Here is a 23282-nt window from a genome sequence, read left to right on the forward strand (position 1 = left end):
ACAGTTAAGGGGCACATTTGCCAGCAACCAGGGATGGAGGCTTGTCTAGACCTATCACATTACTGAAATTAAACTCCACACAAGGGACGACAGCTGGGGCAGGATAAGCAAGGCCTGTCACAGAGCATACCATTAGTGGTGGTAGCATTTGTAAACAATGGAAATGTTAAAAAAAACCCAAAACAATACAGCATCAACTTTAAGCTGTAAATCACCTCCAACAACAAACATGGAGCAAACTGAAAAGATAAATCACGCACAAGCATTTATCGTGTAACAAAGCCACATGGTTAGCTTCAGATCCAGTTGATGCCTGTGACACTGTAATTGTGTAGTCGCAATTTCATGACATTTCAAGCCAACTGAGTTTCAAGTGTGTGCATCAACACTGGAATGTGATACTTTCATAGACAAATATGGTGCCCAGCAATGTAACCAGCAGTAACCCTGCAGTCAGAGCTCAGGATCAGCGCGGCTCAGTGTCCTTGCAGGAAAAGGGAGTTTCCTTTATTGACAGAGCTAATTAACTGCCTGATGATCCCTGGTGATTCAGAGAAAACCCAAAACATCCTTTAATTAGCCAAAAAGTAAGACTAATCTGGGAACACACTCTCCCACCCCGGAAATAATAATCAACTTGAGCAAGAAAAAAATCACAATCTACTCCATGTCATGAAACATAAACATATGCAGTGTCTGAATAACAACAGAACTGGTTTGCATGTTACAAATAAGAATAAGTATGAGTTAAGATAGGTCAATATCCAAGATTATAAGAAAAACACAAACTTCACATACTGAACTGGGTGCAGACAAACTGCAAGTAGAAAACAAAGAGTGCTGGGGGCTAAGAACTACAAAGTCATGGCTGCAAGAGGAGAAAGGCGCACTGCCTGGGAGCAATCATACTATGTTATCTGATGTGTGTGTATGTGCGTGTGTCTTGTCTGTCTGGATCTTGGTTCTTTCTGGATCACTGAGAGTGTACAGAGGGAAGGGGAGCTGGGGCAAAGGAGCTCAATGACGGAGAGGAGGCGGACCAAGACCTGTTGAACGCTCTTATCATTGCCACCCACATATTTGAGCAGGATGGGGATGCTACCTGAACCTGCGATGGTAATCAGTCTGCACTCAGCTCGTATGCCGTACCGCAAGAAAACAGCCCGAAAAAAAGATGTCAAAGTGAGATGGGACCTCAGGATAGAAATCTTTTGAGTGATATGGCAGAATGGCAGGACATGCTAAAGAAAATAACACGGCAATGAGGGTCAGGTGGACAGACCCAGATTACACTGATTAGATTAGATGAAGACAAACTGAAATTAAAATCCATAGTACACATCTCCTGCTTGGTCTTTATTTTGACTTATGTTTTTATTTGGTTAAAATTGTAATTACAGAGCAGGAGAAATCTAAATTTTCTTCAGACGGACGATATCACTACTGTAACTTTCTTGGTGCAATGTGTGTGTGGATGGTTACTGAAAAAAGTTGTGATTAAAGATGTTCCGATATCTTTTTTTGTTTCCCGATACTGATTCAATATCTGAACTTTTTTATCAGCCAATACTAAATAACAATCTGATACAACTGCTTTTTTTTTTTTTTTTTAACAGCTGTATACTACTAACCCTGTATGGTGATATGATTGCTGTTATATGGTAATGATAGCTCAGGTATGGCTCAGGTTAAACCATTTATAAAACATGAACAATACATGAATCCATAGAATCTTTCTTTTACTATCTAATTTGACTGTGAGTCATTAAAAATCCTGTGTAAAAATCCAGCAATTTCCGGTGTAGGCTAGAGCGGCGAACAAGAATTGATTTAAGGGAAAACTGACATTTTATTTTGGTGTGAAACTATAACATTTATACTAGTATTGGTATCGGAACACCTCTAGTTGTAATATCTTTGCATTTACAACAGCCACACCACACAGGCAATTGACTAGTTTGGGTGAGGGGGTCGTTGTTGTTAGCTGTTGCTAACTTGCCAAGTCTCATCTGTAATTTCAGCATACGCTGTGTTACGCATGATTCAGGACATTACTTCCTGTTGTAACATGCAGCATGCTGAGGTTAAAAGACGACTCGTTGCTATTAGTCTTCTCATTTATCATCACTACAACTAGACTTCTGAAATACAGAAAGCTCATGCTAGCTCTAATGCCAATGTGGGATGAAGACAACACTAAATATGCAGGAGCTGTTGATGACTTTCACTTGGAAAGTGAAACTAGTTAGCCTAGCATGCTAGCTTCCACTTTCTGAGTGGAATACAAACTTAACAAACTTAATCTGTCCTCATAAATGTTGAATGTTGAAAAAAGACATTTGTTAAATCACTAACAACTGATAACTCACAATGCAGTATGTCAGCTTCCTGCAAAAGTGGAAAAGAAAAGGATTCTGTCAACGTATGTAGGCTATACAAGCGCTCTAGTCTCCTACCAATGCGGGCTTTCAGATTTTAATCAGCAGCTGTCAAGGGAAACCTCCACCCACAAATATGTCTACAACTAGTTTCACCCTTTTTTGAAAATTTGAAAAGTATGAACACTTCCTACTTCCTTTCAGTTGAATTTCAGCTCATCTTTAAGCGGGGGTAAGCCTTACATCCCTCTATCTTCATTATAAAATGCACCTCAGGAGAACTCCTAGGTGAAAATTTGTGTGTGCAGTTTGTCTTGTGTGCGAGTTCAACTCATATCTGACACCGAGCTCTCGCCAGCTGTTTGTGCCTGCTGAGCTCCTCCAGCTTGTCACTCACACAGTCAAAGATATCTGTAAATTCCAGCTGATAAAACACTCCTCTGCTGTGCCTCACCCTGATTCAGAGCCAGTGGCTGTGTTTGATGTTTGCCTTTGGTAGAACTGATTAGAGAAAGATGGCCGATTCAAGATCACGGGCCCCTTTTGTTTATTTTCCACCCTATCACCCTGTAACTGTATGCTCAGACAGGCTTCCTTTTTTGAGTTTCTTATTTTTGCTCTACAATTTGCAGAAACTTAGGAACAAGGTGTCTGCCATAATGCCAGGTTCTGCGTCAACGCAGATGTGGTGGTGGGTTGTTAGAAGGGTGCAAAAGGCCACTTTGGCATGTGAGAGGGAGAACATATGGAAAAATGTTCAAACTTGATACCTACACCGTCGAACCAGAGCATGGGGAACAGAAAAGAACACCATTATGAGGTCATTGTTTTGGTAGAGCTTAAGTGGCAAAACACCAACACCTTCAGGTCAATAGTGAACCCACGAAAAGATATTTTGCCTCAAAATCCCAAGCGGTTTAAAGTTTAAATGAAATATGAGCAGTAGTCTAGTCTGCAGCACAGCTCACTCTGACTGTAACTCTCATTTGTTCTCTTATTTTAGAAGATTAGATCTTCTTTGCACAGCATAACTGAATTTTGAGAAAATGTGGAAATTATTCTGCCATTATTGGAGGAAATCACTACCTTCTGAAACACACAGCCTCAACCTGGCACTACAGGCTTCACTATGACTTGGCAGCTCAACCAATAGTCACTTTACTAGACTTATCCAAGGTTACTGCCTTTGCAATCTGGGCTGCCTCTCTTTATAGAGGCCCACATGGGAGAGAAAAAAGAGGCTTCTGTTACTTTGATCAGGACCACTGAAGCTGAAGAAATCATCACTCTTTATTTCAGACAAATGTGAATAACACTTTAGAAGTAAAACTTTTTGTCCAGGCAAGCCAGTGTCCATACTGGTCATTTATGGAAAAGGAGAGTTAGGAGTCTATAAAACAAACAGCCCACTGTCTAAAAGAAATGTTGAGTAAAAAGCCAGAGTATGATAAACCCCCCCCCCCCCCCCCCCCCCAAAAAAAAAAAACATGTTAGTTTGAAATCACAAACTAGCCATGTAAAGCCAGCTCATAAATTTCCCTGAGTGTGGTCTGGCTATGCTCAGTGGACACTATCTGGGGCTGTTGTCTTTTCAGGATACGCGCAAAATGACTGACGAGTGCAGTCGTTTGCTGCAATATTAATAAATTCTTCTTCACCTAAATGAACCAATGCAGCACTGGCTTGTCTGCCACTGCATCTTGTTTAATATAATAATGCAGATGAGAAAACCATTAGTTTTGCAGGTATCTGGTCATAAACCAAAGTGTTGGACAAATCTGAATGTTACCTTGATGGTGGTGCTAGACGAAAAGTTAAAGATCACCAAAGTTGTTCTGGGGGAACATGAATGTCAGTGCCAAATTTAATTTCAATCTACGTTTAATTCCTCCAAATTAAGTGTTTTCTTCGCAGCATAGAGAAACAGCAGGTATACTGTAGCAGCAACACTGAAGTGAGGCTGAACCTATCATGACAATTACAATGATATGGATTTCTTATTTTATCACTACATGCTACTACAACAATAAGTATGTAATCAGGTGGAAATTCTGGACTCTAACCAAGTAATTAATAGTGTACTTGAGCACAGTTGTTAGGCAGCTGTACTTGGTTTTAGTCATTTGCTTTCTGTGAGGGAACGCTCGCAAAACTAGGCTGAACCAATTTCCACATTAATTCTTTCATGCTGATACAAGCGTCTCACAGCTGTTGTTACTCATTAATCTAAATCAGCAGCACCTGTATTAAACACAAACGACTCTAAAGATCACACTTTCATTATGGATACATCAAGAACAATAAGAAAACATCTGACTCATTCATTTGCTCCTTTTAGCTTCAATCTTACAGCATTAGACGACTTTTAATCAAGCACAGACACTATATCTGCTCAGCTGACGATGTTGTACCTTCATCTGAGCAGATACAAACACATGGCCCACACATCACTGGAATACGACCCAAATATTATTGTGGGTACTTCCAGCTTCTTGAATGAATGATTACCATATTTTCTCCTTCAGGCCTGTTATTCTAAGGTGGCTGCAAGTCTTGTAAATGTGAGGATATCCCCGACAAAGCACTATGCACAGTCACTACTGAGGTGTTCTGTTGCACTTAATAACTCAGCTTTGGTGTTGAGATTGGCCAGGAGCCAAACTGTGTATTCTGAGTCAGGTCCAGCTGTGCATTTCTTTCTTTGGATAACAGTTCATACCCCTTGGTTAATACCCGAACAGAATGGGTTCACTGGTGCAGGCCGGAAACGATTCATTGCTCTCACGTCTTTACTGAAAATATGGACAAACTGCAAGCCGCGACTTTCACATATGGACGTGAAAGAGATGTGAAGTGGGCCTCACACATCGCAGTTGCTGGGATCCGTGTGTGCCTGCGTGTGTATGACTGTGTCTGAAATTGACCATGTGATCCCCCCTTATCCATATTAGTCCATGAACACCATGTGCAATAGCAGATTTATACCCCTACCGGGTCAAAGCTTTTCCTTGCCGGCACTTGGTAAGCAGTCACTGGGGCACATCGTGTTCTCCAGAAGCCCCTCAACCCAGACGGCCAAAGCTCAGCCACAGGCACCTCTTGTACTACAGGCCATCGCTCAAAACATCCAAATACAGTCTGTTCTGTGGCCCAGACACCACTTCCTCCCCATCAGCAGAGGTGAGGAAAAGTCAGAGAAAATCTACATAATCGCTGATTGACCAGGCACCTCTGTGCTGACTTAAAAAATAAACAAAGGATACATGTGCCAGAGCAAACAAGGGAAAAGACCCATTACTGAGAGTGAAATCAATTTGCATGCTTCCAAATCAAAGGATCAAATGGATTAAAACACTAAAATTAAGAAAATGGCCTCAATTGCAACTGAAAATGAAAGATTCCTGTTTGAATATATTACTCCCACCATTATTATTTACAGTCATCAGCGCCATTTCCCTAAAGCAACTTCATTTAAGATGATCTATGGCACTAAGATCATTTTTTCACTGACAAGATTTCTCAAAAACTGCATTGGCAGCAAACAAAACCTTTTTATTTAGCTATAAATTTTCAGACAGGCAGAGGAGAAATGGATAATGCTGCAAGAATGGCCTGAGAAGTTTTGATAATTAATTTCACCATGAAACCAAGTTGCCATCAGAATCCACTGTAACTGTTGTGAATCCAAACTGACTACAGCTAACTTTATTTGCTTTCAAATGCTCCATAAATAAGGAGCAGGTTTCATGCTGAAGATTCCCATTGGTCAAAGTTAAAGAATGAAGAGCATTAACGTCCTTTTAGGTGAGAGCATCTATGCCCAAATCTGTCAAGAGTGTTAAACATTTTAAGAGCCTGTTCCTTTTCTGCAATTATTTCTTTTTCCACTTGATTATCACTTTGACGCACTGTGTGCCCTTCAACTTCAACGCAGTCTTGGTGAAGGCTAAGCACTTAGGAAGAGGCCGCGTGTATCTGAACAGGCCAATCTGTGCCCACGTCTCAGGTGAAAAAGTCATCAAGGACTGGAGCGCGAGGAGTGGAGAGAGTGTGTGAGTGTCCTTTAGGGGTTCTTATCTAATCACAAGCTGAATCCTCCACTCACAGAATGAGCTTCTGCAGGGCCACCTAATCTCAGCCAGAGCTGGAGTGACCTTCTGCGGCCAAGGCTGTAGGCAAGGGAACGGACAGCTGGATCGCTGCCTCCTCCGCATAAGTCCTCACTTGACAATGGACGTGATGGTTCAGAAAAAAGTAGATGAATTGATGAGAATAGATGGATTTTACAGCCTCTCAAACTAAAAGTTTTATTGGTCTATCCATAACAGTAATGCTATGAGTGACCATTTATAGATTTACAGAGCAAATTATTCTATACTAAATTTTACAAAGAAAATTCCACTCCACTCACTTTCTTTGCGTGTTGTGCAAACAAAAAAGCGGTTACACAATGGAAAAGCATAAAGCTCCTAAAACTGCAGCTAAGTCAGTAGAAAGTCAAACTTTTTCTTCATTGTTGCACCACTCTGCTTTAAATCCTGATAAATAAACTCTGTAGAAGACTGAAAAATATTTACTTTGGACAAAGTAGCAAACAAAAGCATACAAAAATCAGTTTTACAGCCGTTGTCAGTTTACTGTATCTATGAACCATTATTTGGTTCATCACTATCAGCAGAGGGGTCTCTCAAGAGCAAGTAAAAACAAGATTTAGCCAGTCAGTGTCATGGGCTGGGACAGCTTTCATTTCTACTAAAATATGGTTATGATTGTTTGGTTTTCTGCCGTGTCCTTTAATAACAGGAAGGATCCTTCCTGCATTTCATTTTGCCTTGCACTCAATCATCTGTCTCATAAAAGGCCAGTCAGACAGGCGGTCAGAGAAATACCTGAGGGTTTGAATGCATGCAACCAGCTATCTTATCTGACCGCAGGTGCAAACAAAACCCAATTCGGTTTGTTTTGAATGTGTTTTTTTGTGAATATCTATATGCGTTAAATCATAATTTTCATAATCATAATATTTAGAGCCTTGCCTGGTCAAACACCCCAGTATATTGCTGACCTCCTCCTCCCTTATACGGCCAATGGGGCTCTCAGATCTGCTGAAGAAAAATTACTGGCTGTCCTTCGTACCTGCTATAAAACCAGAGGTGACAGTGCTTTTCAAGCTGTTGCACCCGATTTATGGAATGCTCTCAACTTATCATTGTAATCCCCAGACTCCTGTGACATCTTTATGAAGCAGCTGAAAACGTTTTTATTCCAACAGGATTTAGGTTAGCTTGTCTGAATAGCTGCTCCGTTTTATTGCTTTTTATTGGTCTATTTCTCTGTCTGTGTTTGGAACTTTTTTGCTTTTTTTATTGATGTAAAGCACTTTTTGATTTTGTGTCTGTGAAAGGTGCCATGCAAATACACTTTGCTTGCTTACTTACTTATATTTGCAGTTAGATGAAACACAGCAAAACACTCAGAGGAGAATATGTTTTGATTTAAGTGGTGATACGTACACCACCCAAATCCATGCATTAAAAGCCGTGTTCTGATGTGACAAAATCACTGACATATTGGGGGAAATTATACAAAGTTTACACCAGGAACAGTACATCTTACTTAGAAAAACACCAACTTTCAAAGCAACTTAGCATTAGGCCAACTGTAAACCAACTAGCCAATGGAAAACAAGTCTCTCATTATACACTGTATCTCTGTGACAGGCAGACAAACAGACAATGCTGTGTTGTCCTTCCTCCTATTGGAGCTCAACAACACAACAACACTGACATATTTTTGTTTCTAGAAAAAAGTATTTATTTATTTATTTTCAGAGGATCAAACTGAAGAGAAAGAGTTCCTGTTTTTATTACAAATCATCTTTGGCAGAATTTATTTCCACAAGCAACTCTTTGTTTTTAGAAGTTAAGCATCTAACTCTAAAAGGAAGACGATAAAAGTCTTCCTTTTAGAGTTAGATGCATAAAGTGCATTTCAAGCCACTAACTTTTTTCTTTGTATTTGAAAGAAATCTGATTGGCTATTCCCCATGCAGTGTATGCGTGCACAACCATAGACCACATTACAATTAAATAAATACAGATTGTCAGCTGGATTTGTCTTTGTGATAACTCATAAAGTAAACTTTGCTAGTTACTATAAAGCAGGGAAGAGTATGTATCCATCTCAATGTCAATGCTGAAACCTACGGCTCAGCTCAACAAATCTCAAATGTATAAGAAGCCCTGTAACTGCTTCAACTACTACATTACACTAAACGTGACAGATTACAAAAAAGATCATTACATTTTCATTATTATGATCACAGAAATGATCATTTGAGTTCATGTTGTAAAGCTTCAGAACAAGCACAGCCACTGAAACCGGAGGGTAATTTCTCTCTTTACCTGCTGATGCAGCACACTCACACACACCACTGTGTTTCTGTGTATTTGGAAACGTTTGAGCATACATCAGCAGCAAAATTGCATTGGCAAGTCTATACATGCAGCTTTTCTCACTGCTGTGATGGAGGGGGGTGGGAACTTGGGACAGTTTAAAGTACAGACACAGCATTTTCGAAGGCCGTGGGCCCATGATTCATCTTCAAACTATGACGAACTTTGGGGAGTCATGCCACGAGACATGCTGTATAACACCTGAGGACAGGGAGTGGTTTAAAAACCAACACAACGTTTGGAACACTATTAGGAAATGTGCTGACAGTTTGAATGAGTGCACTAAACAGACCTGCACAAAACAAGTAAATGGTTGGAAAGTACCAACCATTTTCTTCTTCTTTCACCCTCTGGAAAGTTATGCATTAGATAAGGTAAAGCCCAAGTGACCATCAGGTTTGGCTTGTGGATTCTCCAATGTAGGTCTCCAGCATTATAAAATGATAACATTTTGCTGTTAATAAATACATTTCAATAAAGCTGCAACAATCACTCACAGGGTCCAGTTCATCATTGGGGAACTTTGACACAAAGTATTGTGCCTTTGACTAATAGGAAGCTGTACTGATGGTGAGGCTGAGGGTAACGCATAGCCATAGGGTCCAAAATGGAGGACGCTATTGTTGCTTATTAGCTGTGTAGCACCTTCCACTCTTATTTAACCTCCTTTTATAAACTACTCCACAGCAGAGGAATGATTTGCAGACAGGATATTATTACAAACATATTACAAACATAGAGTGGGATACACTGTTTCTATTGAGTAAACTGTTTGAACTTACTGTTTAAATTTACTGAATTTGCTAACCAGCAATTAATAAACTTGCTAGCTCACAGAGCTTTTTTCCTTCTTTCTTTGTCGACTGAAACGGTGTACACTTTCAAGGGAAAAAAAACGTGTCAGTTCCAGTGAAGCTCGGACATCTATTGTGACTGACTACTGCTAACATTAGCATTTTTCTCGGCTTGCTAGTATGTTAGCTGGTAGCTCACCAACTACAGTACTCGTGTGGACGGGTTAATGAAATTCTCTGTGTGAGGCCTTTACTCCTCTGGCCAAGATGCTTCTTCTAAGCAAGAGGGAAAAAGGATTGTTGGACTCTTGGTAATGGCTGCCCATTATCAAGAGTCACTGATTGATGAAACAGAGCAAACAAAGGCAGCGGAGAGTTCAAGTGCAGCAAATCTTGCACTCTTTATCGGATTGAACAATAAAGTCACCAGATGAATGAATGAATAATGAGAGTAAATATGCATCTAGAGAATATTCAAATGCTTCTCTCCTGTTCTATTTTGGCTCGAAAGCTCAGATCTTAACTGAAGAGTTAATTATGGCAGTAGCAAATATAACACAAGTTTAGTGTCTTTTACTAGAGATGACTCACTTCTGCCGGGGTGTTGTCTGGTCCCTCTGGAGCATGTCCTCTCAGGTTGATGATGTGGACCTCCTGAGGGAGGCTGGCGGTGCCCCTGCTTGCACAGCCTGATAGGGCGGTGAAGCTTTTCAACGAGGCCTGCACCGGGTGTCCCATCCCCACCGGCAGCAGCTCACATGGGCTGCGAAACAAAGGCCCTGCAGTGATGAACAAGAGAATAATGTGAGTACTAAAGGCAACAGCACGTGCGGGATTCAAATGCCCTGTCTCACATGATGTCGACTTATTTATGTGAAGCTTGTATGCACTTTCATCTAGTGTACAGTGATGTCCCGTGGTCATAATGATATACTCAAGAGAAAAAGTCATTGTTATTGATGCATGGTGTTGGTGTTGGTGGTGGGCTGGCTTGAATATTTTGATATATTTTTTGATGTGTACAGCACAGTAAATACTCACTCTGAAAAGCAACGTCTGCCAACAAATTTTACATCAATGTACGTAAATGCTGTTTTTCTCAGTCCCCTATAATGTACAGTAGTTTTTTCTCTGAACATCTATAGACTGCTTTCTTTTACTCTCTCTCTCTGTGCTCTCATTTCATCACAGCAGTCACAACTACAAAAAAAAAAAAAACAAAAAAAAAAAAACAGTGACTGAGCTCCGTCAATCAAGCAGAACAGCACGGTGCAAAGGCACTGAAGCCCAATCTGTTGGGTCTCTATCTGTGTTGTGTCTTCTCCACAGTAAGCTGCAATGAACAGTTCAGTGATTGACTTGACTTAAACACAGATTCACTAATATGAAGAGGATTGCACTTAAGATCCACATTAGCTCTTGCATGATACAGAATGTCTTGATTCTTCAGCCACAAGCTTTCAGGTGGTTAACAGCTTCACCACAGACTGTGATCTTCCTGTGTATAAACTTTATTTGCATTTAACGTCCGTATGAACCACATAAACAAATCCAGGATGTTAATCACAGATACACCCATCTCACATGAAGTCAGGGTGGCAAAAAAAAAAACCCACACAGCGCTGAGTTTTGAGTGAGGCAACAAACATCTCTTTTCCTTTAGAAAGTCATGTATACGATGAGAATGTCTGACCGTGTATTTTACCCCCACACCCTTGTGCCAACCAAGGCTCCGCTCATATTTCAAACACATGGCGCTAAAGACGCAAAGGTTGCCAATAGCAATCAGATGGAACATCTGGAAATAATTAAAGACGAAGTGAAAGACAGCTAGATAACAATGTTAAATTCTCCCCAGCTGACTCAAAAACACAGTGCCTCAGCGAAGGGGTACAGCTAGGGGGAAAATCTTTTTCTTTTTTTTTTTTGTGCTCAGAACACATTGCTATTGTTTTCACTTTCTGTAATGTCCAATAAGCCTATGTTAGATCAACATAATGCCAGAGATCATGGCATAGCTCCCCTCTCCTTGTTGTGAGAAAAACACAGATGCTTTACTGTTACCATATTTGTCTCTTGAGACAAATATGAGCCCTTGACATATGTCTCAACCTGAACTTTGTGCTGCCTGTGAATCCACTCCAAGTCTATAGAGATTAACTTTGAACCTCTTATTGGGAACAAACATATATTAAAATATGGCAAGGTCTTGCTATAGTGATAAAAGCACAGAGCTTAATGGCAAAAACCTGTGGTGCATCAGTATTCCAGCCCCCGCCTAACCCCCCCCCCCTTTCCTCCCAAAGGACCGAAGCCTATTCCCTCTCTAACCATGTCATCATGCCTCACTCCCACAAACAGGTCTGAGGGCACTCCAACTCACTTTTTCCCCTCACACATGGAGAATAACAAACAACTGCCAGACAAACAAAGAAAAACGAAGTTCTTTCTGGGAGACTGCCAAAAGATTACGATACTTGTTGGGCAATGATCTGATTTTTTACGTGCTTACAAATCCAACAGAAATGGGAGAAATAAAGGAGGAAAAGGTACCACATAGACAGAGAAGTAGGGCATTCAGAGCGTCATGGTCTTGTTTTTGCCAAGCCTGTGAAAGGTAATATTAGTTTCCAGTACTTTGTTCCAGAGCAAGAAATATAACCAAATACAAAATAGATGCCATGGACTATCACTGAGCACATTCTTGACCAGCAGAGGAAAAAGGGCCTTCTAATTGTCATGATACTAAGGCTATTTCTCTTGCACCTCCGGACACTTACATTTTTAGCCAAAATCTGATATTTTTTTGGCAACTTGGAGGAAGCAGAAATTAAGATGTAAACCCATCCCTGTTATATTATCTTTAAAGTTGAGCAAACTTGAGAGTTGAACAATTATTTACACATCCAGAGGATACAGAGCAACATTAGCATTAATTTAGAGTCATGTCACCTGATGAATATAAGTCCAATATCCACTCTCCTATTAGCTCTAGTTTAGTCTTCACCAACTCTTGCAAGGAAATATTTAGCTCTTTAGCTGTTAAATGCTCAACTATGTTCAACAGCTAGCTGCTAACTTTATCTGTTTAGTGTTCAGTGCTACACTGCAGCGTCTAGGGGCAACTAGTCGGGGTTTCAGGTGCCAGTATATCACGGCTGGCTTTTCACCCCGCCTCCAAAAGTGGCTGTTCAGAAATGGTATTGACATGTTTGCCCTAATAATCATTTCGGATAATATTCAACTGATTAATATTTTCAAATGAACCAATTATGTTTATTAGATTTGGTTGATAAAAGCTTCACACAAACCATTCACAGCTATATGGATGTAGTCTTACTATGATAATCTATAGTGCGTGTATGGAAAAACCTTCAAAGTCATACATAACAACGGACAAACGCTTTCACCACTCATTCAGTTGAAGCCAGCTGAGTTCTAATCCCATCACATATGTCATTGCCATTAGCCTACAACCTAAAAGGACAGAAAAAAAATTATGGCGGAAATAAGGCTTGCATCTGTTCTCCCTGCCACAGCTTTGTGTCTTCTGTCACCTTGTCTGTCTGCCTCTCTCCCCCGCTTCTGTCTCCCCCCTCCTCTCCAGCCACCTTTTCTGTTTCCTCGGTCATCGATGGAGTACAGTGTATGTCCTGTCCAGCTGCTGCTAGTGCCTTTTAGCTGGCCAGGCCAAACGCCCACAGCAGAGGAATGAGAGAAACTGTTGTTCACTCTGCCAGAAAAACAAGTCCAGCCTGAGTCTACCAGACACTCTGCAGACGATACCACAAATACCTCCTTAACCCGACATATACGCCGAAATCTTATGGTAAATCTGGTGTTCCAGCCAGGACAGTAACCTCTAAACTTTGGTTAACATCCTTAGAGAGATGCAATAAGAGAACGCTGCATAAAAGATGGCAGCGGAGAGTGTAACACTCTACCCTTCAATAACACATACAAAAACAGGTGTGTCCTTCCCTTTTGCACCTTGTAGATTACCACACTATTTTGGTACCACAGTACCAAATTACCAGTAAACTGACTATACAACTGTATTGTAAGATACAAATTAATATCTCCAAACCACAGTAAATTACAGGAAAACAATCTATTACCAAATGCAGGGTAATTGTAGCATACTTTTGGGACTTAGCATAATTTTGAAAATAATGGAATAAAGTGGTTAGATGCTTCATTTCAACAGGATCTGGCAAAATCGGACCCATGATATCTGAGGTACTGTACTGTATAAAGATGAATGATCCTGTACCTTCAAGGTGCTGTACATCCATCTCAATCCTGCCAACCATGACAAACTGACCCTGCATTTCTTAACTTAAAATCCTGAGAATTCATTTTGTTAACATTCATGGAAGTCTAGTTGTCACAGAAGTGTCTGTGTCAGGTTAAATCAGATCAAATGCTAACATGGACAACAAGTCCAGCGTCCGAACTGACTGAACAGACTCAACATCAACATCTCATCATCACTCTAATCCTTCCGTCCTGCCCAGCTGTGAGGTCAAGTCACATTCACTATTTCAAATAACTGAAATCATTTGAAATGTTAACCACTGGATGATATGTTTAAAATAGGATTTCAAAAGTAATAGCTCAAGCTCTACAAGGATCTGTTTATGTATTGTAATATTTGCAATGTTATGGACATTTTAACTTTTGTCAATGTAGAGTCTCAGAAAATGCCTCATGGAGATTCAGCACACTTCTCTCACACCTTCACATCTGCTCTTTTAGCTTTGCATGCTTGGATTTCTGACACTGTTTAAACAAGGGAAAGATCTGAAAGTGACAGAAAAGAAATACACCACAAACTGAACTAGACTGGGTACCACCCACTGACCCTCCAACAGCTTGCTGTGCTCTGTGTTTCACACGCAAACAAAACACTGTGCAGGAGATATTCGTGTGTTGTAACAGGGCTCAAAGGGGGCATTTTGACAACTGCCAGACATGGAGCAAACAAACAAAGGATCAGAAGTGGTTCAGAATTTATTTAGCCAACAGGGTCTATCCAAAGATTATCAGCAACTATCCACGATCCTGCACGTCAGCTGGGGACATCTCTACGTGGCCACCATCACCACCTTAAACATGAAATGTACTCTTGTAAAGACAAAGAGATGACTGTCTTCACTGCAGTCAGAAGACAGGTTGCATTTCGCTAACTTTAAAAGTCACAGGCATCAGAACTGACAAATACGACAAACGTCACACGTGTGAAAAACCACATACAGTATAATAGAAAGAGCGTGCTGTGGTTTCACTTGTGAAAGTGAGAAGAAGTTACTAGGTGGAAAAAATAACAGATTTATTCAGATATAGATCTTATTCAAACTTTCATTGCTACTTTCAGTCTCTAGATGTAGGAGAAAGTGAAAATGATTTTTGCCCAAGCCACTTGTGCCTCATACTCTTCAACTTACAGGTTACCATGATAATGGCACATATAGTTTAAACATATGGGTATTAAAATAATCAATATACACAATATTCAGTACCCGATAAAAAAAAAAAGAAGTAAGTATTGAATCCTGTCACTGCAACAGACACACTAATAAAAGATCCTATAATAATACCACATTTTGGTTTATTGTGCCAAACAGATGGAAATCAGATGCTAGACTTTAGCAACACATAGCAGATTGGTGCGGGTGTCTTAACGGGAACACTGTAAACTAGAAAGAGCTACATTTTCTGAGGAAAATTGTGTGCCTGCTGATTAATATTTCCAGTTAAAACATTTGATATATTAAAGAAAACTCAAGTGGGGGTGGCAGTCAAAATACACTGAAGCGCTTAAAGAAGTTGAGTTTTATAGAAGCACAGAATAAAGTTGGAGTATCAGTTGAATTCTCTGTTGAAAATCAAGCACTGAAAGGAGTTGAAATCACAAAGTGTAAGTGAGAGAGTCTTATTCTTTCATTCTTAGTAAAGAATAGGAGAAGCAGAACTGTAAGTTGACCAGTACTGTGCTGAAAGCAGAAGAAATGTCAGTTAAAGAGTAAGAGATGAAAGCAGATGAAATGTCAGTTCACATGTAGGTGGTAAAAGTAGTTGAAATCAAAGTGGGAGCATTGGAGACAGTTCAAATCGCTTTAAGAAGCTGAAATGATTTTAAACATTCACAGCACTTTAAGTTATAATTTGGCTTATTTTATTGACTAAACAGTGGCGCTTTCTTACGTTATGTTTTCACCTGTCTGTTTGTTTGTTCGTCAGCAGGACTGCACAAAAAGTACTGAACCGATTTGCACCAAACTTGGTGGCGGGATGGGGCATGTACCAGGGAAGAACTTATTACAAGCTTGACAGACATGTGTAGGATTGTTTAGCTGGGACCATATCCAGGGTTCCCCATAATGTGGCTCAATCTACACAATGAGAAAAGGATATGAACATGAAAGGTTAATACCAGTGACTGACGTGCACCTTACCCTTTTTCTTTTTCTCCTACCCACCCCCAGTTCAATGTTTATTGCTTCAATTATGCCTTTTTGAGGGATTAACACCAGACATACACATACACACACTGTTTCTAGCAGACACACTGGATATGGTATTACAAGACCACATGCAAGAGGAATTTATTTTCTGTAAAAGGATATTAATTATTTTCTGTTATTATTATTCACTGCCTAAAATGTATTTAGGCTTTGGCTGCGATATTGTTAGAGGTAGGTCAGGAAGTAAAAATAGTAAATCAAAATTAAAGAGGGAGAGACTGCATAAATAGACCACTTTTTAGTCTTTGGCAGGCTACTTTTGCATTGTAACCTCCTTTGTGATTTAAGCACTAATATCTCTTTCAGACATGCTTTTAAGTCCAACAGATTGTCATTGCGGACTATTAAAACGTGTAATAAAATGAAGGTGATCAAAAGTCCTGCTTTCTTTTTCACACCTCTCAGACTTCAAAAGGGAAAAAACCAATCACTATGTAAACTGACATTATGCAGACGCCTGGTTGTCTTGCAGTTCTTGAAAACGATCTGTCTTAAGAATCAAAACCAGGCTTGTACTAAAAAATAATTGCAAAAATATCAGGGAAATGAGAGAATTACAACTATTTGGGGCTCAAAAAGGATTTAAGAAAAAATGAAAGTGTCTACATCCATAACAGAAACAATGTTGTAATCAGTTTGTAATGGTCTGAAGTCTGTGTTTGTACTTCCACTGAATATATCAATATGAGCACATTCTGAAGTGAATACTTCACTATCATGTGGGCTGATGTCATATTATCAAAGGTCAGTATCTGTGATTACTCCACCAACAAAATGGATGGAACAAAAATTTATAGAAGTTAGTAGGAAAAAAAACTGAACTGAAAGATATACTTTGTCAGTATCAGATATTGCGGTTGCAACTCTTTTGTTTGGCCTATGAAATGTTGTAGAAAGTATTGGAAAATGCCAAATACAATTTCTTAAAGCCCAAGTTGACGTCTTCTAATGTCTTGTTTTGTCTGAACAATAGTCCAGAATTTAAAAATATTCAGTTTAATATCAATTAAAACCAAGACCACTATTAAAAGGCAAGAACTTCTTTTGGTTGACCAATTGATTAATCATTTCATATCTAGACAAAATTCTCTTTTATACTGTATCATCAAAGCTTCTGTCAAGTTCTGGTCAAACTCCAACGTTGAACCTACTTTATTCAGGTCCTAAAATTGGAAAGTGGACTGTGTGTTTATCTTTAAATTTCAGTTTGAAAGAGTAGAAAAGTTGGACCCTCGTTGCTAGGTTCATTTATCAATACAGTCCTCTCATATCTTACTAGAGATAAGTGCCTCTGTTTCCAGAGAATGCACTTTGTTGCTTTCCACACTGTGGCACTGAGCCAAGATTTGGGTACAGGAAGTGATGTCAGTCTGTGTGCCAGTTAGGGACAAATCTGATATTCCCACAAAGCCATTTCCGAAGATAAACAAACAGAACCTTCCCCCTGTGTGTGCATACACATCCTCACATGTCGAGTTCCCAGTATCCTTCAGCAAGCAGGCTGATTGAGTTTCTTCAGATGCATAAGAAAGTCAAAGCAGTGAATATAACTTTGCCTCATAAAACCAATTCCATAATTCCCTATATGAAAAAACCAATGGAGCAGAGGAAGACAATAATGAACCATAATGCATTTTGAATGCACTTCTCCAATAATGCAAAGATACAATAAGGCCAATTTAATTACAATATATACAAAGTAGCTCAGAAGGGCCTCTTTGTTTCCAATATCTGCTCGCTATCTAAGATATCCCAGTTCCCATATGAAGCACAGGATTAAATGAATCCTGTGGTCTTTTAACTGGAGGGCATGATTCCCATGAACCATGAACCACGCAAACCAGTTTAGGGAACGTAATATTCTGCCCGCTTTTGTTTTCCTAAGGGGCTTTGGACTGAAGAATCACTAGCACTGCAGTGTTGACATTAGCGCAGCCCACTCACCCCTGAACCTTGAGCCACTACTACAGGAAGTGAGCAAAGCCTTTCATAAGGGTAGTGCAAGTTCACTTCATTGGCCTGCCTATGAAAAGGCTTTATCTCTGGACTGTAAAATTGGAGGCATAAGAGGAGGAAGTTGGAATGGGATGAAGGGAGGAGGGCAGGAGTGAGCCCGAACACCATTAGGGAAGTCGTAAACTCCCCCATCAGAGTGTGAAATCTGAAGATATCCCACAAACCTGTCTGTAACTCAATCACCCAAACACTCTTCAGTGGTAGATTCATCAACCATAATCTTGTCAGCTGGCATACAATTGAAAAAACTGTTAAAAGACAGAAGTTTCAATAGATTATATTCTATTATGGTGGGAGATGTGGCGCAAACAGAAGTATGGTTATGCAGGCAAAGTCTAAGTATGTTAACAGGTGTTCAGACAATAAATTACATTCATGTGGATGTAAAAGCTTCAGCAACAGTGAAGGCACTGAACACAAAGGAAAACAGAGTTCAAGGAAAAATGCATCTCTCATTTGCTAAGGCGTAGGTTTGGGCACAGTAAAGGAAAAAAGTAAATGACTTTTCCTGCATTTATATGCATATCAATCTAGTAAATCATTAATTATGAATACTTTCCATTATAATGACAGCATAACAAAAACAAGACGAAGAATCTACACCCATAGCTAAAAGGAAAAGTCTGGGTTTTCTTTTTTTACCCAATAAACATACTGAGTTTTAAGTAATTTTTTTCAACCCTGTGTAGTGTCTGTAGTCTTCCTCTTAGTCTCTCCCACCATGAAGATAGGAAAGGTATTTTGTTGCCTGAGAGGCAAAACCCTGGGCAAAAAACCTTAGCTTAGCTCAAAAATTAGCTGATCTTGTCTGGATTTTGGTATCTGGACAGTAAGAGCAAACTGTTTCGAGAGATTTTAGTAAACTGAAACTATAAAGTTACCTGTGGTTTCAAATGTCATGGCAGTAGGTTCGCTTGTAAAAGACTTTATATTAAACAGCTTTGTTTGATAAAGATACAGTAGTTCATGTATTCTGTGCAATAAAAAATGTGGGTAAAACACTTTTCTGTTACAGACAGTGAGTCTGGTTTTTATTCATCAGCCCTGACAGATGGAGGGAGCACCTGTTGGTTAACCATCAGCATTGGTTGAAAAACATACACGACCAATTACGAGTAGCAAGTGAACCCACGGGCAAGATGGAAGTGGGTACATTCCTCTCTACCTCTAAATGCAGACATACAGTAAATCAGAGGGCTTTGAAGAGATGGATGACAAGGCTTATTCCCACAGGAACACAGGAGCCACAATGTAAAGTGAGACAGCTGGGAGAGACCGAGAATGTGTGCATATGAATAAAGACTTTACTGGCTGGGCTACCAATGTATGTCTTTACTGATGGGTGCTGACATATGCTGTCTGGACCTATATTATCAAAGAACAAAAATGTTGTCAGCACAGTCAGCAAACAAGAACTGGCTGTTCATGTATCTAAAAGTAGCAAATGGATGAAACCAACAACCATTTGCACAAACTGGTCCAGTATCAGTAAAACAATATAAACCAATATAGTTAAGAAGATAGACTTAACACTGCAGATGTAGTCAACTAGTTAAAAATGTAAATGTTTATGGGGGAGCGATGAATTATTGTCACATTCTGACTGGGGCCAGAACAAGTGAAGGCTTGATTGGTAATGACAGAAAGAGTATAAAATGCTGCAGTGGCGCCAACAGTGTAGTGGCATATTATACAGTGGTTGTGTAAGCTGTCCACCAGACATGACTTTGGTGAGATATCATAAAGTGGAGTGCATCAGCCATCAGCTCATCCAGCACATTGCAGTACATAGTACTTATAGTACCCGAGCAGAACTGCCTCTCCTAAGTAAACAGGGCAACGTCTCTCCTGCTGCTTCAAGGGTATATCACTCATCAATCACAGATGCCTGCAAAAAAGTTTTTGACAGCAGCTTTGTGGGTGTTTGGGAGCAACCAACTAATCTACATTCACAAAGATTCAGACTCAGTAGGGGAGGCAGGGAAGGGTGCCTTGGGGTCATTTGTCTTGTCCCACTTGATATCAGCCTCATTTCATTTGTGTTGGATCATCTGCTTTGCGAGATCTCCTCAATGTATAGTATTGAACTATTAAATGGGTTATATGTAAGTTTTCTCTGCTGCTGGACATAGTTTCTTGCCGGGATCAGGTGATGGTGGTGGTGATAATGGTCACTTGCCAAGAGCTTGAGCCATTGTTGTGTTTACAAAACAAGAGGTTAGAATATGTCCTATAGTATGCTGAACTGAGGGCATATCGGACGCTACGCTGACTCACTATTTGCAAAATAGTATTACAAGACGGGACGTGCTGGGGCTAGCTGGTTAGCATGCTAACTTCAGTAAAAGAAAATAAGTGATAGGAATAGAAGCAAAACAAGATTTAACATTGGTTTCTAGACTGCTAGGTTTACAGCTGTTAATGCTAATATTGTCTACGGAGCAATAGCAAGCACTTGCATATAGCACCTTTAAGCTGTAGCCAGCTACCAGCTGTAGCTAATTCATGTTAATTCTGTGAGTTGGTCAAACAACAAAAAAGAAACTCTTGGTTTTTCTATGGTTAATTATGCTCTCTGCACACTGTCTGCTTGGCCAAAGGAGGTTCTGTGAAAGAATAGGCACCACTATGTATCATTTTTTAATGTTTAAAAAAAGTAACTAGCTAGCCAGCACAGAGCACTGCAGTTGTTGAGTCTAACGCTAAATGACAGCTGCTGAACAAAGTTGAACCTTGAAGCATATCATATAATAATTTTAGTACGAGAAAAGGATTTTGTTAAAATCAATAATACCAAGCACATTCTTTCTTTGACACCAATCAAATAGCAGCCCAAAAAGATGTCTTTGCTCCTGTGATATTCTACAGAAACATCATCACTCAGAAACGATAACAGGGGCCTTTCACAAGCAGCAGGTTGCCATCAACAGAAAGCAAAGAGTGACACAATGCTGGGCCTTTGTGCCAGTGTGTGAGCCCTGTGTGAAGGAGTCAGAAAGGTGGGAAAGGGCACGACAGGCAGCGTTTTCAAACAAGCTGGAAGGGGCTACATTCCACTGGGCTTCTCTCGTCTTCAGGAAAGACAGGGCAAAGAAGAAGAAAGACTTGTCAAATGCCTTTCTGCGTTGTGTATTAATATGTTGAAAGAATGCTGGCAGGGCCTCTTAACTGGACAGTTAAACTGAAAGTGCGATGAACAAAAGGTTAGGTGAACAGTTACCAGACAACAAATAAACTATGAAGAGAATTTATAAAATATAACTTAAAAAGTACAAAGACCAAAAGAAGTGTTGTTATTGTTTTTTGTCAACCTGCTTTAAAAGTGGTATACCAAATAATCTAATTGGTATTTTATTTCTACAGCAACCAAGCAACTCCTGTCTCTATTACATTTCTGAAATCAAATTTTGAAAAACAAGTGGAAAAGAAGAATATTTCCAAGAGTGTGTGTTTGTGATCTGAGGCAAATATCAGGCTCAGAGAAGGGCCCGCTGTCATTTTTTGGACAGACACTCCTGTTTTCCAAAGGACCTTTCCAAAATTAGGACATGGTCTTTCAGCAGGACTCATCTGGTGGAAATAGACTGGGGAAGGTGAGGCCCCAAGAGGGGCTGGTCTGATGAAAGACACCACCTGGAAACCTTCACCTAGCATCCCATGTTTTTTTTGGAGATAAAGAGTCATGCACTCAAAAGTTGGCACCTTTGCAAAGTGATTAGGCAACTAAATTTCCCATAAACTCACACTGGTCATGGTTGAGAAATATAAACTACTCCACATCGTGACCTTTACAACATGATAGCACTACATATTTTTTCTTTCTGCCTCCAAAGGTTAAGTGAAGAGACAGAGTCCAGTTTTTCATTATTATTCTCTCTTTCTTCAATGAAGTCACACTTACTCTAACTCTCCCCAGCTCCAGTGGCTTCTTTTTTTTTTTTTTCTTTACCGGGCTGTGAAACACAATGGAAAACGCACAATCACCCCAGCTGTCTCTCATTACTGGCTCTGAACTAAATTATTTATACGCCTGCTTACTGGAACTATGGAGAGATAGAGAGGAAAGGGGGCTGGATTCGGTTTACTCCTGCCGATTTGCGTAAGCGTTCCTCTTAATGGGAGACTGACAAGAAATGACGAACCTGGATGAAAATATGAGATACAAGATCTGTCTGCTGCAGTTCAAGTGCTCCCGCTTGACTAAGTGTGTGTGCAAGAGAGAGAATCAAAGCAAGTGAGTAAGATTCACTTAAATCGGTATGTAAATACTCCACAATTCAATTTATACACTGCTTTTAATTAAAGTGGGTAATACTAGGGTGACCTGGGTTTAATGAGCAAGAGATGTAAACGGACAGAATGGCTGCCTCCTCCTTGACAGCGCTGTTAAGATAAAGGCCTCACCATGGGGGAGAGAAGACCTGTAATTAGACACACTCAGGACTCCCGTTGCTATGTAAACATCCCAACCACTCTGCCTAGCAGCACACTGCCTCTGTGCTGCGCTGCTCCAGCTCCTCTCATGAATCACAGGGCAACATCTGGTTTAGCATGCTGGAAGGGACTCTGTTGGTTTGGCAAACTGTACGTGTGTGGAGTGTGTCGATTTGGACCAGACGACCCACGCCTGCGCCGGCCTCTCTCCTCCCCCTGGCTATCCCACCTCTCAGATTACAGTGGTTGCACAATGCATTTTGGCAGCCCCCCTCTTGCTGGCCCTAAGAACACATTTTGGATATAGAGACGAACCTTTTGCTCAACTGTGGGGGGAAAAAACATCACAACCACTTTTGGCATCATAGTGACTCTTGTCTGCCAAGAGTATACAAAAATGCAGACAGAGAGAAAGTTTACTTTACTGTAAAGACATTCATTTAAAAATCCTTAAGTTAAACATATGGACTGTGCACAATTGAATTCCTTTTTCCAGTTATTGTTATGTTTCACAATCCCAGTGTATAGACTAAAAACTTCTACAATGAATAGCTGAAGACAGATTCACTCTGATTGCTTCGTCATTCATCAAGCTGCCCCATACGTAAAATCAGGAAAGGCTATAAGAGGAGGTGAAAGTACTTCTGCACTCAATAATACTGGTGTGTTTTTCAGCGA

The 23282-nt window shown here is 40.1% G+C and overlaps 1 protein-coding gene across 1 annotated transcript in view; it reads right to left on the reverse strand.

Moving 5' to 3' along the window:
• tgfbr3 (transforming growth factor beta receptor 3) overlaps nt 1–23282 on the reverse strand; it is a 69938-nt gene that overhangs the window by 37768 nt on the left and 8888 nt on the right. Inside the window, exon 3 of the mRNA XM_022759223.1 lies at nt 10219–10406. Coding sequence (XP_022614944.1) covers nt 10219–10406 — 188 coding nt within the window. The remainder of the gene's footprint in view (nt 1–10218; nt 10407–23282) is intronic.

The sequence above is a fragment of the Seriola dumerili genome, unplaced genomic scaffold, assembly GCF_002260705.1.
Source record: "Seriola dumerili isolate Sdu_G_001 unplaced genomic scaffold, Sdu_1.0 BDQW01000321.1, whole genome shotgun sequence".
Taxonomy (NCBI): Eukaryota; Metazoa; Chordata; class Actinopteri; order Carangiformes; family Carangidae; genus Seriola; species Seriola dumerili.